At 37.2% G+C, this 17,501-nt stretch overlaps 1 protein-coding gene across 1 annotated transcript in view; it reads right to left on the reverse strand.

The window, feature by feature from the left end:
• Positions 1-564: 564 nt before the first annotated feature.
• The window catches only part of FEM1C (fem-1 homolog C), a 36,198-nt gene continuing 19,261 nt past the window's right edge, over positions 565-17,501 (reverse strand). Inside the window, exon 3 of the mRNA XM_081090199.1 lies at positions 565-2,125. Coding sequence (XP_080946325.1) covers positions 816-2,125 — 1,310 coding nt within the window. The 3' untranslated portion in view covers positions 565-815. The remainder of the gene's footprint in view (positions 2,126-17,501) is intronic.

The following is a 17,501-nucleotide window of genomic DNA, read 5'->3' on the forward strand; positions in this document are numbered from 1 at the left end:
GATATATTAAGATGACAGACCTAAATTTCAACTGGGTTAATGAGTTAGATTTGTTTCCCAAATTTAGCACATAATAACTTCAGTGGATTAGAGAAAGAAATCTCAGATGTGGAAGAAAAAAAAGCTTGAGCTCAGGTAGCTAACCAATAGCTCTAAAAATTGCCATGCTACAAGAGTACTTTCATAAAATGAACTTTGTAACAAACTCAACAGTGTTTTGAGTTGAAGTTGATCAACTGCTGCATAGAAAATATGCTAATATACAACAGTTAAGTTTAAGCCGGTGCGTAGAGAAGATAAAGCACTTATGGTAACTGCATATGGTAACAAGTCCATAAAGTTTGTACATAAAGTTTATGGGTCCATAAGGGGATGGGGAAATGATAAGTAGAAATGGTTAGAAAAAATATAAAGTGAAAATGGGAGAAGCTTGGAAAAAAGCAGAAAAGAAAGACCTTCAATTGTATAAAATTCACAAACCAGAAGGGTATAAAGATACCACTGAAGAATGGTTAACTCTGCCCCAAACACCCAACAGCAAACAAAACTAGAATGAATAAGCCTTTGGCAGACAATTTTAGAAATTTGAATTATGACATTACATTTTTCAATAATTCACAAACAATATATTATATGGTATATTTATAGTAAATACTGGGAAACCAATCCTGTAAATTTGATGCTTATAATGTTTTAGCCAATGAGAGCACGATGATATCAAGCTAAATGAATGCTGGTGTTATCACAACAGTGCTCATTTATGAAACAACTGTTAATAATTCGTGCTTTAACAGTGCTAAAATACAGTCAAATTATCATCTGTGAAGTGAAACAAAGGTCTCTAGCTTTTCTGGGATATGCCCCTTATAATATATTCTATGATTCACTATGACACGAGCAGCAAGACACTGCAATGTGGTATGATTTATGGGCTGGATCAAATTTTTAGCTATTTCTTTCTCGTCCAACAAGTCACTAGCAGTTTGTTTGTGCAAGTTTGTGGCATCAAAATGTGCACCTGATTTGATAAGGAGATTCATGATGTCTGGATGGTTGTTCAGAGCAGCAATATGTAGGGGACTGTTGTCATCGGAGTCTCTGACGTTCACATCAGCACCACATTCTATCAGTATGGCAGTAACTTGCAGAGATGGAAATTTGCAAACAGGATACCGCCCTACACATGTAGTATTCTTGTCCACAGCCAGATGAAGAGGGCTGAAGTTATTCTTTCCCCTTGGATGCAGCTTAAGAAATCTGTATATAGTCTGCTTTTTGAAGTAGTCCTGTTCTAGAGTACAAGGAACTTTTTCTAACAAGCAAATTAAGTGCAAAATGATGGAAAGAGCCTTATTTAACTGTAAGGGGTCAGCTGGACACTGAGTCTGTTTGATAGCTCGCTCTATTTCAAGGACACTTTTGCACAATATTCCCATAAGATCATCAAATGTAACAGTGGTACCCAGCAGGCCTTTAGCCCTATCCTGTAACATAAAAGAAAACAGTTCTGCAAAAGATAATAAGCTGCTGGCGGTCATTGGGCTTAACGGGTCCAAATTGTTCTGTTGCATATCCAAAGCATACTTCCATAGGTTGATGCATCGTTTGAAATTTCCAGAGTCTGCATAGACAGCGCCTCTATACCTAATATAGTAAGAGGTATCAGGATGAGAAGGACCAAGAATACGTTCTCTAATTAACAGTGCCTGCATTCTCATCTCATCAGGATCAGCAATAAGACCTTCTAGCTCTTCCGAACTGTTTACCTCCTTGGCATAATCATAAGCCATTATTAGTGTCTGAGGTACTGGTTTGCTAATTATATTAGTCCTATCACTGTACCTCATGTTCATTGCCTTTTTCCAGTATTTTAAAGCCCCAAGTAGATCTCTTTTTTTGTCTACAAATGTAGCTCCCAGAAGCTCTAAAGCATTGATCCGCTCTGTTTTGCTAGTCTGTGCATGGTGAGTCAGAAAATCCACAATATTTGTGTGACCAGTCACACTTGCTGAGAGAAGGGGAGTCATTCCATAACCATCCTTTTCCATCTTGGCACAATACATTAGAAGCATCTTCATGATGTCCAAACTTCCAGATTCTGCACAATCATGCAATGCAGTATTACCTTAAGGGGAGGAAAAAAAAGAGATAAAATATCTTGAGGGACCAGGATCCAATGTAATAAATGCATATACTTAAGAACCTACAGAATAACAGGCAGCTCCAACCTACCCTTAATAGGACAGATTTTAATTTGATTACAAATAAATAAACTGATACCGAGCATCTAAAACTAGTGTCTGACACACAACAAGGATTAAAAAAATACTTGTTAAATTTGTTGAATAAATAAAATGAAATGACCAAATTAGGCATGAAAAGATATCCAAGAATGAAATTCAAAATTAATCCATGGCCTCTTGATATTTTTAAATAATGTTTCCAGGTGCATATCTATAACTAAAACCTAATGAAATGAAAATAACCAGCTATTCACAGTTTTGCTGATAGTCACTTAATTTCCTGGGTCAGCTTTCATATTTGGAAATAAGAAATCTAGTCCATAATAGCTAAGATTCTCCAATTTGATTCTAATAGTAGTCAGAAATTATTTCTGGTTGTCAAGAGAACTGTTTAATCAAAATTCTTAGTAGCAAAGTACTTTCCTCAAAAAGCTCCCATAGAAAAACAAGTCCACTGAAATCTGAAAAATATGTGGGTGGTTCAATATGAACTTTAAAAGGAGACATCTGAAGTGTCTTTTCATAATAGATTATTTCCCACTATAATTTAATTTTTAAACAGTCTTTTTAGATGTACTAAATGTTCTAACACTGTCTTGTTCTTCCCACATATGGATTAAAACTGACAACAGGCACTGGCACATTAGTAAAAACATGTATAAAACATATTAAGACGTTATAACCACCGAACTGTTTAGCTACGTAAGTTTAATAATAAACATTTTACTAATTACCAAAACAAAAATTATTACAGAGGCCTTTGATATTCACATACAATGTTTACAGAAAATCTCAACAATTAGTCATTTTAGGCATGTGTACAGAAAAGCTTATAACACAGTTGGCTGAAGACAGCTATCCTAAGAAAGGCCTGCCTGCAAAGCCATTGGCTGGAATCTGACAACCATCTGGGAAACAGTTCAAAGACATACATAAAACTTTTCCTAAATGATAAAGGTGGCTCACCGTATGCAGTTTATGCTGAACACCTGCATTCCTTCTGAGAGTTTAGAATTTTGGGTATGTGCTCAGGAAAGGGTGCCTACATGACCAGCAGGACCTAATAAAAATCTTGGGCTCTGAGTCTCTAATGGGATTTCCTAGGCAGAAACATTGCACACATGCATTTGTGTTGTTAGGGGAAGATTGTAACCTTTGTGACCTCTCATGAGAAGAAGAGAGCATAAAAAACCCTACATACAGATTTCTCTAGACCCCACCTGTGCCTTTCTCATTATGATCTATCTGCATCTCCTTATTACATCACTGTAATAAGTCTTAGCTGTGAGTACAATTATATGCTAACTCACCTCCAAACATGGGGGTGGCCCTGGGGACCCTGGACAAAGCATGTATACTAACAAAATGGTTTAAACCTATAACTAAAATTCCCAAACAGTAACGATAATAATAGACTAGGACTTTATCTCTCCACAAGTTTAGTCTTCAATAGTATCTACAGGGACTAATTATTTGGATATGTTTATTCTGATCCAGGATTTCAGTGGTCTACAGTGGAATGGTGTCTGATAGAATGTTTAGCAATATGTATGGTAACCAAGCACTGAAAGAGTACAGAACTTCAAACTACTGATGTTAATTTGCTGAAAATAATTTCAATTAAACATAACTACTACACAAAGTATATTTTTTAAACTCTTGAATTAGGAATTCCTAATATTCTTATTTTTCTCTAAGAAATGAAAATGTAAACGAAATATAAATTCAGGGGTGGTCAAAAGTAGGTTTGCAGGTGTTTATATGCAAATACAATAATTAATAATAATACAAGAATAAACTCTGTATTTTGTGTACTCACAATTATACTTCTGCCTGCCCCATAAAAGAGAAGACTTAGATGGCATTCTCTATTCACTAACAAAATCAAGAATAATTATACAGCAAAAGCCAGTTTTGTTTGAGTTGATGTATTGGGAAAATACAGAATATACATATTTTGAATGCCCCATATATAGAAAAAAAAATGTTAGTTTAAAAAAAAAGAATAAGGAAGACTTTCACATTTAGAATTGGCAGAGGTAATATGATCACCTTCCCACTAAGAACTAAAAAAACTGAAAAAATGTATTTTTAAAAATCTATTTGACTTCATTTAAGAGCTAACAAGGGAACAACATCCAGGAAAGTAAAGAAAATAAGAAAAGTAAAGCCTACAATTTAGGGAAGCTTCCCTCAATGGCTGCTACCAATTCTGGAGAGACAAGTGAAAAACTGAGTAGAGCTTTTGACAACCATACAGAGCTAGAGAAGAAGTTGGAGTCCAGAGCCCACTGAAAAGGGAACTTTGAGCCTGGCTAGTGTGGCTCAATGGTTGAACATCAAACTATGACCAGGAGATCATGGTTCAATTCCCAATCAGGGCACATGTCTGGGTTGTGGGCTCGATCCCCAGTGGGGGGCATGCAGGAGGCAGCTGATCAATGATTCTCTCTCATCAGTGATGTTTCTAAATCTCTCTCCCTCTCTCTAAAATCAATTAAAACATTAAAAGAAAAAGAAGGGAATTTCAAAATCCCCCTACACTTTGGGTTATAGCTCTGAAGGTCTATACTATAGAAGTTAAGGTGAATTGCAAACATCATAGGAACTACAAACCAATTTTAATCACCTCAATATTAAAGTAATCCAGGACTGCTCATATACATAATAAAAAACCAAAAAGCAAATACAAATACTATTTAGAAGAAGATATTATCATACTAAGGCTCAAATTCTTTTTTATACAAGAGGCCCAGTGAACGAATTTGTGTACCAGTGGGGTCCCTCGGCCTGGCCTGTGGGATAGAGCCAAAACTGGCTCTCCAACATCCCCCAGGGGAGTCCCGGATTGCAAGAGGGCGCAGGCCAGGTTGACGGACCCCACTGGTGCACAATCAGAGTGGGGAGAGACCCAGGAGGTTGGCTAGCCCAGGAGGGACCGAGGGAGGGCTCCAGGGCGTGTCCGGCCCATCTCGCTCAGTCCCGATTGGCTGGATTCCAGCAGCAGGCTAACCTACCGGTCTGAGTGTCTGCCCCTGGTGGTCAGTGCATGTCATAGCGAGCGGTTGAGCAGCCTTAGCATATCATTAGCATTACACTTTGATTGGTTGAATGGCCCACAGGACAACCAGACACTTAGCATATTGGGCTTTTTTTATATAGGATTCTTCAACATAACGTTTTTAGTTTCCAATCAAAAATAATGGACAGAAGGGAAAAAAAGGAACCATAACAGACAAACCAAGAGAACTAAGAGCTAATAGAAAAGTCCAACAGAAGATCAAGATAATACACTTATCAAACACAGATTTTATTTTATTTTTTCAAACACAGATTTTAACAAGAATATGCTTAGCATATTCAGAAAAATTAAAAAACAATTTTGAGAATGAGACAGGAAATTGGAAACTACAAAAGAAAAAACCAAATGTGCATTCTAGAACTGAAAAACTCGGTGGGTGGCTTTAAAAGCAGCCTACATACTGCTGAACAGAAAACTAGTGAACAAGAAAATAAAAGAAGCATGGAGGTGAAGGGATGGCAAAGCAGGAGACTGTAAGAGAAAGAGGGAATGTTGTCGGAAGAGTTACATACTTAAAACCAGAATTCTAGTGAAAGAAAACTGGCCCAAAGCAATACCTAAAAAGTTAAAGTCTGAAAATTTTCTGAAGCTGATCAGAGATTAAAGTATAAATTTAATAAGTTTTAAAAACACCAAGATACATTTTTTAAAAAATCACTCTGGCCCTAGCTGGTTTGGCTCAATGGATAGAGCGTCGGCCTGAGGACTGAAGGGTCCCAGGTTCAATTCCCACCAAGGGCACATGCCTGGATTGTGGGCTCGATCCCCAGTAGGGGGTGTGCAGGAGGCAGCCAATCAATGATTCTCTCTCATCATTGATGTTTCTATCTCTTTCTCCCTCTCCCTCCTGTCTAAAATCAGTAAGATATATTTCTTTTTAAAAATCATTCTGAAGCACACTAGTGCAAAAGCTGAAAACAAACGACAAAGAGAAGATCTTAAAATCAGAGAATAGGTGGAAATGACCTGCAAAAGAGCAACAGTTAAACTGACAGGGAAGTTTTCATCAGGAAAAACATAAGTCAGGAATCAACAGAATATCTTAAAAGCAATAAAGAAAAATAACTGCCAACTTAGAATTCTATACCCATATCAAAAATATGAACTAGATAGGAAGATGGCTGCCGACGGGAAGGCAGACTACAAGATAGTGTGAGAGGGAGAACAAAAAGAGAGTGTGTGGATGTACGGGGAGTGTATATTTGTGGGTGAGGGACAGCTATACTCCAAGGGACTGTTGGGGACTGCCAGACCAGGCTCCCCTGACTGGGCAGCCTCCACTGCTGCTGAAATTTCTCCTGGAGCGACCAGCTATGCTGCAGAGACCATGCCATCTTGAAGGGGAGAGTGGCTGTTATCAGAAGTCTATACAGCCCGGGCCTCTACAACCACAACACCCAGCAACCAGCTGTGAACCCAGGAACACTGGATCTCTAGCAGTGTGATACGCAGACTTGGATGAGCTCTGCACCTTCTCACGGAAAGGTCAGATTTCGCCTAGGGAAAGGTGAGGTCTGCGATCCAGGCCCGAGAGAGAAATGCGCGAATGGGATTTAGAGGTTCAGGAAGTCTGCACCCCACAAAATCTGCAGCCGTTGGGGCTAGCATGACCCACAAATGTGGAAGGGGATCCGCAGGGCTGCTGGCAGAAGTGAACTGTAAAAATCAACCCATAGCTGGACTGGGCGCAAAAAGGCAGACTGAAATTTTTACCAGTGTGCCGGCTGCTTAGTGCCAGGGAAAAAAGCATGCAGTGCCAAGGGTAAAAGCTGCAAGTTCGTGCACTTACTCTGGCTCTTTTTTTCTGTTTAAATCCTTGCTTTTGATTACTAAGCCCAGTACATAGGATCACCCAATTGGGGACACTCTAAGAGACTACAGGGGAAAGTTGTTTCTGTGGAACCTGGGGATCAGAGTGGGGAGAATCAGCTCTGGGGCAGTCCATTCTCCCAAACCAGTATTAAGTGTGACAGGGAAAACAAAAGCTAAATACTGGCTAGAGAGGACTTATAGCCCCAGAGGTCAATTCAGAAACACTGCCACCCAGGGGTGGAATCGCAAATTGACCCTTGTGTAAATACAAATAAAGGAATCTAAGAAACAAAGAAATACTGCCTGCTTGAAAATCAGGACTGTGGCTTACAATACAGAGGAGCAGTGGAACACAGGAAACTTCAATACTGTCCTGACTACCTACAGGAAACAGGCGTGACAAACAGAACAGTAGAGGAAGTAAATGACTTTCACTACTGCACATTTTTATTTTTTCATCTTTTAACTAAAAAACTAATTGTTTTTCTTTTTTCTCACTTGATTTTTACCTTTTTAATTATTATATTTTTATTTTTAATCAGTATTATTACTACTACTATTTTACCTTTATTTTTAAAAAAGTATTTTATTTTCTCTTTATTTTATTTAGGGATTAGTGTTCTACATTCTATTTTCAGTTTTCCTTTAACATCATTTTACTCTATCTCAACTTTACCTTTATGTCAACACGCTCTTCCTCATTTTTCCCATTTTATTGTTCTGTTTCTCTTACCCTATTCCTGCTTTAGATTTTACCTATTCCTTCTTTTTACCCCGTTAAAAATTTATCCTACTTATATATCTAATTTCCGATCCCCTGCTCTAAGTCCATACACACCTCTCTCTCCTCTTTCTTTACTACCCAATTTTTTTTTCTTTTTTCTCCTCCCTTTTTTTGTTTGTTCGTTTGTTTTTGCTGTTCTTGTTATTATTCTTGTTTTGTTTTGTGGGGTTTTTTTGTTATAGGTTTTTGTATTTTATTTTGTTTTGATTTGCTTTCTTTCTCTCTGTCCTATTGTTGTTTGCTTGATTTTGATTAGATTGGGGGTTTTTTGTGCTTATTTGTGAGACTTTCTCTTTTTTTTGTTTTTGTTTCTGTTTATTTTTTGCTTGTTTTTCCTCTCCTCGCTTGTTATTAGTTGTTGTATGTAGTTTCATTCATCTCTGGGCTTTTGTTGTTTGCATTTTTTGGGATTAGTGGTTGTTCTATTGGAGAACTCTCCCCATATAGTTTTTCCCCACTTCTTTTTTTACTCTCTTTCTTTTCCCTCCTACTTTTTTCCCCTTTTCTCAATATCATTTTTGCACTCCTTCCTTCCTTCCTTCCTTCCTTCCTTCCTTCCTTCCTTCCTTCTTTCTTCCTTTCTTTCATATCCCCTAATTCTCTTTTCTCTAGTGGTCACCTTTATTTGGGTTTACTAGTATCGTGAATACATTTGTGCTCAGTGCCTTGTGCGTTGTGCCTTGTTGTGTTGTATTTTGTGCCTTTAAATCAACGCAGAAAAGAGAGAGCTACAAAACCAGACACCTGAAGAAGAGAGATCATGGGGAGACAAAGAAACTGCCCACATATGAAAGAAAAGGAGGTATCACCAAAAAAGGAAGTAAATGAAATGGAGGCAAGCAATATGCCAGAGAAAGAATTCAGAGAGTCGTAAGGTCGCTGAAAAGAACGGAAGACAAATTCAACAATATGTGTAAAAACCAAGAGGAAATGAGGGAGAGCCAAGAAGAAATAAAAAATGGCATTGCTGCTATAAGGAACTCAATGGAAAGCATCAATGTTAGACTAGAAGAAGCAGAGGACCGCATCATTGAGTTAGAAGACAAGGTAGGAAAAAATACCCAAGCAGAGCAGCATCTAGAAAAAAAACTTAAAAAACAGGAGGAGAGCCTAAGGGAACTTTGGGACAACATGAAACGAAACAACATCCGCATAATAGGGGTGCCAAAAGGAGAGGAAACTGAGCAAGGAATAGAAAACCTGTTTGAAGAATAATGACAGAAAACTTTTCTGATATAGGGAAGAAAAAATTCACACAAATCCAAGAAGCTCAGAGTCCCAAACAAAATGAACCCCAAAAGACCGACGCCAAGGCACATTATAATTAAATTGGCAAACACCAATGACAAAGTAAGAATCTTAAAAGCGGCCAGAGAGAGACAGAAAGTTACCTACAAAGGATCCCCCATCAGAGTGGCGACTGATTTCTCAACAGAAACACATTAGGCCAGAAAGGAATGGAATGAAATATACAAAGTAATGCAAAGGAAGGGTCTGAATCCAAGAATACTGTACCCAGCAAGGTTATCAATCAAAATTGAGGGGGAAATCAGGAGCTTCACAGACAAAAAAGGACTTAGTGAGTTTATTACCACCAAACCAGCAATGCAAAAAATGCTAAAGGGTCTACTGTAAAAAGAAGAAATAGGAAGTGAAGAAGGAACACAGGTGTAAAGAATAAAAATGACGACAAACAAGTACCTATCAATAACAACTTTAAATGTGAATGGATTAAATGGCCCAATCAAAAGATAGGGTAGCTGAGTAGATAAGAAAACATGACCCACATATCTGCTGTCTACAGGAAACCCACCTAGAAAAAAGGACTCACACAGACTGATGGTGAAGGATGGCAAAAGGTTTTTCAGGCAACTGGAAATGAAAAAAAAAAAAAAGCTGGGGTAGCAATATCTGACAAATCAGATCTCAAAGTGAAGGACATAACAAGAGATAAGGAAGGCCACTTCATAATACTATCCAGCAATCCAACAAGAAGAAATAACTCTGGTAAACATATATGCACCCAATATAGGAGCACCCAAATATATAAAAAAAAAACTTCTGGAGGATATCAAGGGAGAGATTGACAGCAATACAGTCATAGTAGGGGACTTTAATACCCCACTATCACCATTGGACAAATCCTCTAAACAAAAACTCAGCAAAGAAACATCAATCCTAAATGACTCACTATATCAGATGGAATTAATTGACATCTTCAGAAAATTTCACCCCAAAGCCACAGAATATACATTCTTCTCAAATGCTCATGGGTCATTTTCAAAGACAGACTATATATTGGATCACAGGCAAAGTCTCTTCAAATTCAAGAAGATAGAAATCATACCAAGCATCTTCTCAGATCACAATGGTATAAAACTAGAAATCAACTACAATAAAAACAAAAAAATCAAAAACCTGGAGACTAAATATCATGCTATTAAACAATGACTCAGTTACCAGAGAGATCAAAGAAGAAATAAAAAGCATCATGGCAATGAACAAGAATGAAAACACAACAATCTAAAATCTATGGGACACAGTGAAAGCAGTCTTGAGAATGAAGTTCTTAGCTCTACAAGCCTACCACAAAACACAAGAAACAATGGTAATAAATTACCTAACCCTACAACTCAAAGAGTTAGAGAGAGAGCAACAAGAAATGCCTAGCGTAAATGGAAGGAAGGAAATAATAAAGATCAGAATGGAGATAAATGAAATAGAGACCAAAAACACAATACAAAAGATCAACAAAACCAAGAGCAGGTTCTTTAAAAGGATAAACAAGATTGATAAACCTCTAGCCAGGCTCACCAAGAAGCAAAGAGAGAGGACCCAAATAAACAAAATCAGAAATGAAAGAGATGAAGGCGGGGTAAAAAAGGAGACATATGTAATACCCTTTGTAATACTTTAAGCAATAAAAATAAAAATTAAAAAAAAAGAAATGAAAGAGGTGAAATAACAACCGATCCCAAAGAAATACAAACATTATGAAAAAATACTATGAACAACTCTATTCCAACAAAAAGGACAACCTAGACCAGCGGTTCTCAACCTGTGGGTCGCAACCCCTGTGGGGGTCAAACGACCCTTTCACAGGGGTTGCCTAAGACCATCGGAAACACATATAATTACATATTGTTTTTGTGATTAATCACTATGCTTTAATTATGTTCAATTTGTAACAATGAAATTGGGGGTCACCGCAACATGAGGAACTGTATTAAAGGGTCGCGGCATTAGGAAGGTTGAGAACCACTGACCTCAACAAAATGGACATATTCTTAGAAAAATACAAGCTCCCAAAACTCAACCAAGAAAAATCAAAAAACCTGAATAGGCCAATAACTACTGAAGATATTGAAATAACGATCAAAAATCTTCCAGCAAACAAAAGCCCTGGTCTGGATGGCTTTATAGGGGAGTTCTACCAAGTATTCAAAGAAGAACTAAAACCTATCCTCCTCAGACTATTCCAAAAAATTCAAGAGGAAGGCACACTGCCAAGCTCTTTCTATGAAGCCAGCATTACCCTAATCCCAAAACCAGATAAAGACACCAAAAAAAAGAGAACCTCAAATATCCTTGATGAACATAGATGCTAAAATCCTCAACAAAATTCTAGCAAATTGGATTCAGCAATACATTAGAAAGATCATACACCATGACCAAGTGGGATTTATTCCAGGGATGCAAGGATGATACAATATCCACAAATCAATAAATGTGATACATCACATAAACAAACTGCGAGACAAAAATCACATAATCATATCAATTGATACAGAAAAAGCATTTGACAAAATCCAACACCCTTTCTTGATAAAAACTCTCAGCAAAGTGGGAATAGAGGGATCATACCTCAACATAATAAAGCCATATATGACAAACCTACAGCCAGCATCATACTCAATGGGCAAAAACTAACACCATTTCCCCTAGGAACAAGACAAGGATGCCAACTTTCACCACGCCTATTTGACATAGTACTAGAAGTACTAGCCATAGCGATCAGACAAGAAGAAGAAATAAAAGGCATCCAAATTGGAAAAGAAGTAAAACTATCCTTATTTGCAGATGACAAGATATTATACATAGAAAAACCCAAAGACTCCGTCAAAAAACTACTAGATCTAATAAATGAATTTGGCAATGTAGCGGTGTACAAAATTAAAGCCCAGAAATCTATGGCATTTTTTATACACCAATAATGAACTCTCAGAAAGAGAAATGAAAAAAACAATCCATTTACCATTGCACCAAAAAAATTAAGATACCTAGGAATAAACTTAACCAAGGATGTAAAAGACCTGTACTCACGCCGAAACCAGTTTGGCTCAGTGGATAGAGCGTCGGCCTGCGGACTGAAAGGTCCCAGGTTCGATTCCGGTCAAGGGCATGTACCTGGGTTGCGGGCATATCCCCAGTAGGAGATGTGCAGGAGGCAGCTGATCGATGTTTCTCTCCCATCGATGTTTCTAACTCTCTCTCTCCCTTCCTCTCTGTAAAAAATCAATAAAATATAGTAAAAAAAAAGACCTGTACTCAGAAAACTACAGGACATTGAAAAAAGAGACAGAGGAAGACATAAACAAATGGAAGAACATCCCATGTTCATGGATTGGTAGAATCAACATCATTAAAATGTCCATACTACCTAAAGCAATCTATAGATTCAATGCAATACCTATTAAAATACCAACGGCATATTTCAAAGATCTAGAACAAACTCTCCAAAAATTCATCTGGAATAAAAAAAGACCCTGAATAGCCACAGCTGCCCTGAGAAAGAAGAACAAAGTTGGAAGGATCACAATATCAGACATCAAACTCTATTACCAAACCACGGTTCTCAAAACTGCCAGGTACTTGCACAAGAACAGACATATAGACCAATGGAACAGAATAGAGGATCCAGAAATTGACCCAAGCCATTATACTCAATTAATATTTGACAAAGGAGGCAAGAGCATACAATGGAGTCAAAACAGCCTCTTTAATAAATGGTGCTGGGAAATTTGGTCAGATACATGCAAAAAAATGAAACTAGATCACCATACACAAAAACAAACTCAAAATGGCTAAAGGACTTGAATGTAAGACGGAAACCATAAAACCCCTACAAGACTCCATAGGCAGCAAAATTGCAGACATATGTCGTAGCAATATCTTTACAGACACAGATCCTAGGGCAAGAGAGACTGAGGAGAAAATAAGCAAATGGGACAACATCAAAATAAAAAGCTTTTGCACAGCAAAAGAAACCATCAACAAAACAACAAGAAAGCCCACTGCATGGGAAAACATATTTGCCAATGTTATCTCCAATAAGGGTTTAATCTCCAACATTTACAGGGAACTCATACAACTTAACAAAAGGAAGATAAACAACCCAATCAAAAAATGGGCAAAGGACCTAGACACTTTTCGAAAGAGGACTTTCAGAAAGCCAAGAGACACATGAAAACATGCTCAAAGTCACTAATCATCTGAGAGATGCAAATCAAAACAACAATGAGGTACCACCTCACACCTGTCAGAATGGCTATCATCAACAAATCAACAAATGACAAGTGCTGGAGAAGATGCAGAGAAAAAGGAACCCTCCTTCACTGCTGGTGGGAATGCGGACTGGGACAGCTATTGTGGAAAATAGTATGGCGTTTTCTCAAAAATTTAAAAATGGAACTGCCATTTGACCCAGTAATACCACTTCTAGGAATATATCCCAAGAAAACAGAAACACCAATCAAAAAGGATATATGCACCCCTATGTTCATAGCAGCACAATTTACAATAGCTAAGATTTGGAAACAGCCTAAATGCTCATCAGCAGATGAGTGGATTAGAAAACTATGGTACATCTACACAATGGATTACTACGCTGCTATAAAAAAGAAGGAATTCTTACCATTTTCAGCAGCATGGATGGAACTGGAGAGCATTATGTTAAGTGAAATAAGGCAGGCAGTGAAAGAAAAATACCACATGATCTCACTCATTTATGGATAATAAAGAACATTATAACCTAATGAACAAAAAGATAGATACTGAAGCAGAGAAGCATCAAACAGACTTGTCAAATTGCAGCGGGAAGGCTGGGGAGTGTTGGGGGGGGGGGGGGGTAAGAGATCAATCGAAGGACTTATATGCATGCATATAAGCATAACCAATGGACACAAGACACTGGGGGGATGGGGTAAGGGCATGTGCCGGGAGGTAGGGGAGGCCGGGGGAAGGTCAATGGGGAAAAAAAAGGAGATATATGTACTACTATTTGTAATACTCTAAACAAAAAAATAAAATTTAAAATAAATTAAAATAAATAAAAAAGAAATATGAACTAGCCCTTGTTTGGCTCGAGTGTCATCCCATACACCAAAAGGTTGTGGGTTCAATTTTCAGTCCAGGCACATACAGGAGGCAACTAATCGATGTTTCTCTTTCTCTCTCCCTCTCCTTCCCTCTTTCTAAAATCAATAAACATATCCTTGGGTGAGGATTTTTAAAAAAGAATACATCTATAATAATAAAAGCATAATATGCTAATTAGACAGACATCCTTCCGAACGAAGCCTGGGCTGCGAGGGAAGCCTGGGTCCCGGGTACCAGAGGGAAGCCAGTGCCGGCAGCCAGGGAAAGGAAGGCCTACTCTTGCATGAATTTCGTGCATCAGGCCCCTAGTATGAAATAATATACCATTTCAGGTGAGAAACAAAAGCAAGAGAAAAACAAAGACTACTTATTACCAGCAGATTAAATACTACAGGGCATCCTTTAGGCTAAAAGAAGATGAGCTACATGAAAGCCTGGGGATGTGGTCATAAACATCAACAAAAAGGGTAATTTCTAAAAATACTAAATAAATATTGACTTTAAAAATAATGTCTTATAGGGCTTGAAATACATATGTAAATAAAATGCTCGACAGCAATAGCAGAAAAGTAAGAAGGGTATTTGGAGTTAAACTACAGTGGGGCAAAAGTAGGTTTATAGTTGTGACTACACAAAACAGTTTATTCTTGTATTATTATTTATTAATTATTGCATTATTTTCCATATAAACAACTATAAAACTACTTTTGCTGCACTCTGTATTCTAAGATTTCTGAAAGAGGTAAAATTTGAAATTTTATGTTAGCCTTTGATAAGACAAAGTAGAACTATCTAGGGTAACCACTAAAATAATGATGGTTATGCATGTAATTACTACATATTCTCTTAATATAGAGAAAAAAAATAAAATGAAAAATAATCCAAGCAAAGGAAAAAAGGAGAGGCAAAGAATATAAAACAAGTAGGGCAAATAAAAACCAAAAAGTAGCTAGGAGATTAAAACCCAAATATATTAGTACTTACATTATATGCAAACAAACTGCAAGTTCCCATTGAAAGACAGAAACTGTCAGACTAAAAATATAAACACATAAAACTGAACTACATGCTCCTTATAAGAGACACACATTAAATACAAGGAAAGAAAAAGGTTGAAGTGTAAAGATGGAAAAAATATTTATCTCCTATGCAAAAACTAATCATAAGAAAGCTGTCTGATATTAAATGATCAGACTAAGTAAACTTTAAGAAACATTTTGTAAATGATATAAAATTCAAAATAACATAAAAATTCTAAATGTTTCCATCTACAAACATATGTTTGAATTATAGAAAGCAAAAATCAACAGAACTACAAGGAAAATGAGACTAATCCACAATCACAGTACATTTGAACACACCTTTCTCAGAATAAAAGACCAAAACCAATAAGGATATAGGAGATCTGAACACAATTAACAAACTTGATTTAACTGACATATATAAATGAACACTGAACTCAATACCCATAAAATACCATTTTTTCCCAAGGATACATGGAGTGTATATAAATATTGATCATATATCCTGGACCATAAAATGAGTCTCACACAAATGTCAAAAGACTGAAATCACTGAGTATGTTTTCAATTCACAATACAAGTTAGATATAAAAAAACAAAAAACTAGGAAAATCTCCATATATTTCAAATTTATAAATAACCTACGGGTCAAAGAAGAAATTCCAATGGAAAATAGAAAATACTTTTCACTGAATGATAATGAACACATTATCTTGTAGAATATGGCTAAAACTGTGCTTTTAGAGAAGAAGGCTTTTAAAAGATTACCTAAGTTTCCATCTCAAGAAGTTATAGGGGAAAGACAATAGATTAAAACCAGAGGAAGTAAAAGCAAATAAGAAAAAGCAGAAATAATGAAGAAAAAGGTATCAACATGCTAGCACAGAATGTTTTATTTTCCTAAATTTTATTTAACTATTGCCCCTTTGTTATATTAATAACTGCACAAAGGAGAGAAGAGAAACTTACTCTACAAATAGAAAAGAGAGACATTAGCAGTAAAACATAAACCTACATTTCCCAATCACCATTTCAGAATACCACTCGTTTCTCAGGATTGGTCATATTTTAAATGCTAGATTCCAATGAATAAGTTATCCTATATAATAAAAGAGTAGTATGCAAATTGTCCCCTCGACCAGGAGTTGTCCAGGAGTTTGACCAGGGGGCAAGGCTAGCCAGGGGAAGGGAGGGAGTACCCAGCGGCTGCTAGGGACCCTACCAGTGCACGAATTTCATATACTGGGACTCTAGTACCTAATATAAGTCAAACTGCATAATAAAACTCTCACCAATCACATTACTTTCCAACTCTAAAGCTTTCATGATTCCTGTAAGGAAATAGCTGAAAATTTAAGATGGCTTTAGAAATTCTACAGCATTGATTCTCAACGCACCATCTGTGGGAGGGCAAAAAGGAAGAAATCTATGAGGAAGTCATGGTATATGAAGTAAAGCTTAATTGTGATTAGTGGGAATACACATAAGACAGTGATTAGTGGGAATACACATAAAACAGCCCTAACCGTTTTGGTTCAGTGGATAGAGTGTCGGCCTGAGGACTGAAAGGTCCCAGGTTCAATTCTGGTCAAGGACATGTACCTTGGTTGCAGGCACATCCCCAGTAGGAGGTGTGCAGGAGGCAGCTGATCGATGTTTCTCTCTCATCGATGTTTCTAACTCTCTATCCCTCTCCCTTCCTCTCTGTAAAAAAATCAGTAAAATATATTTTAAATATAAAAATAAAAAATAGCCCTAACAGGTTTGGCTCAGGGGATAGAGCAGTGATGGCGAACCTTTTGAGCTCGGGGTGTCAGCATTTTGAAAAACCCTAACTTAACTCTGGTGCCGTGTCACATATAGAAATTTTTTGATATTTGCAACCATAGTAAAACAAAGATTTATATTTTTGATATTTATTTTATATATTTAAATGGCATTTAACCAAAAAAATCAACCAAAAAAATGAGTTCGTGTGTCACCTCTAACACGCGTGTCATAGGTTCACCATCCCTGGGATAGAGCATCGACCTGCGGACTGAAGGGTCCCAGGTTCGATTCCAGTCAAGGGCATGTACCTTGGTTGCGGGCACATCCCCAGTAGGAGGTGTGCAGGAGGCAGCTGATCGATGTTTCTCTCTCATCGATGTTTCTAACTCTCTATCCCTCTCCCTTCTTCT

This window comes from Myotis nattereri (genome assembly GCF_964212035.1).
Source record: "Myotis nattereri genome assembly, chromosome: 4".
Classification (NCBI taxonomy): domain Eukaryota; kingdom Metazoa; phylum Chordata; class Mammalia; order Chiroptera; family Vespertilionidae; genus Myotis; species Myotis nattereri.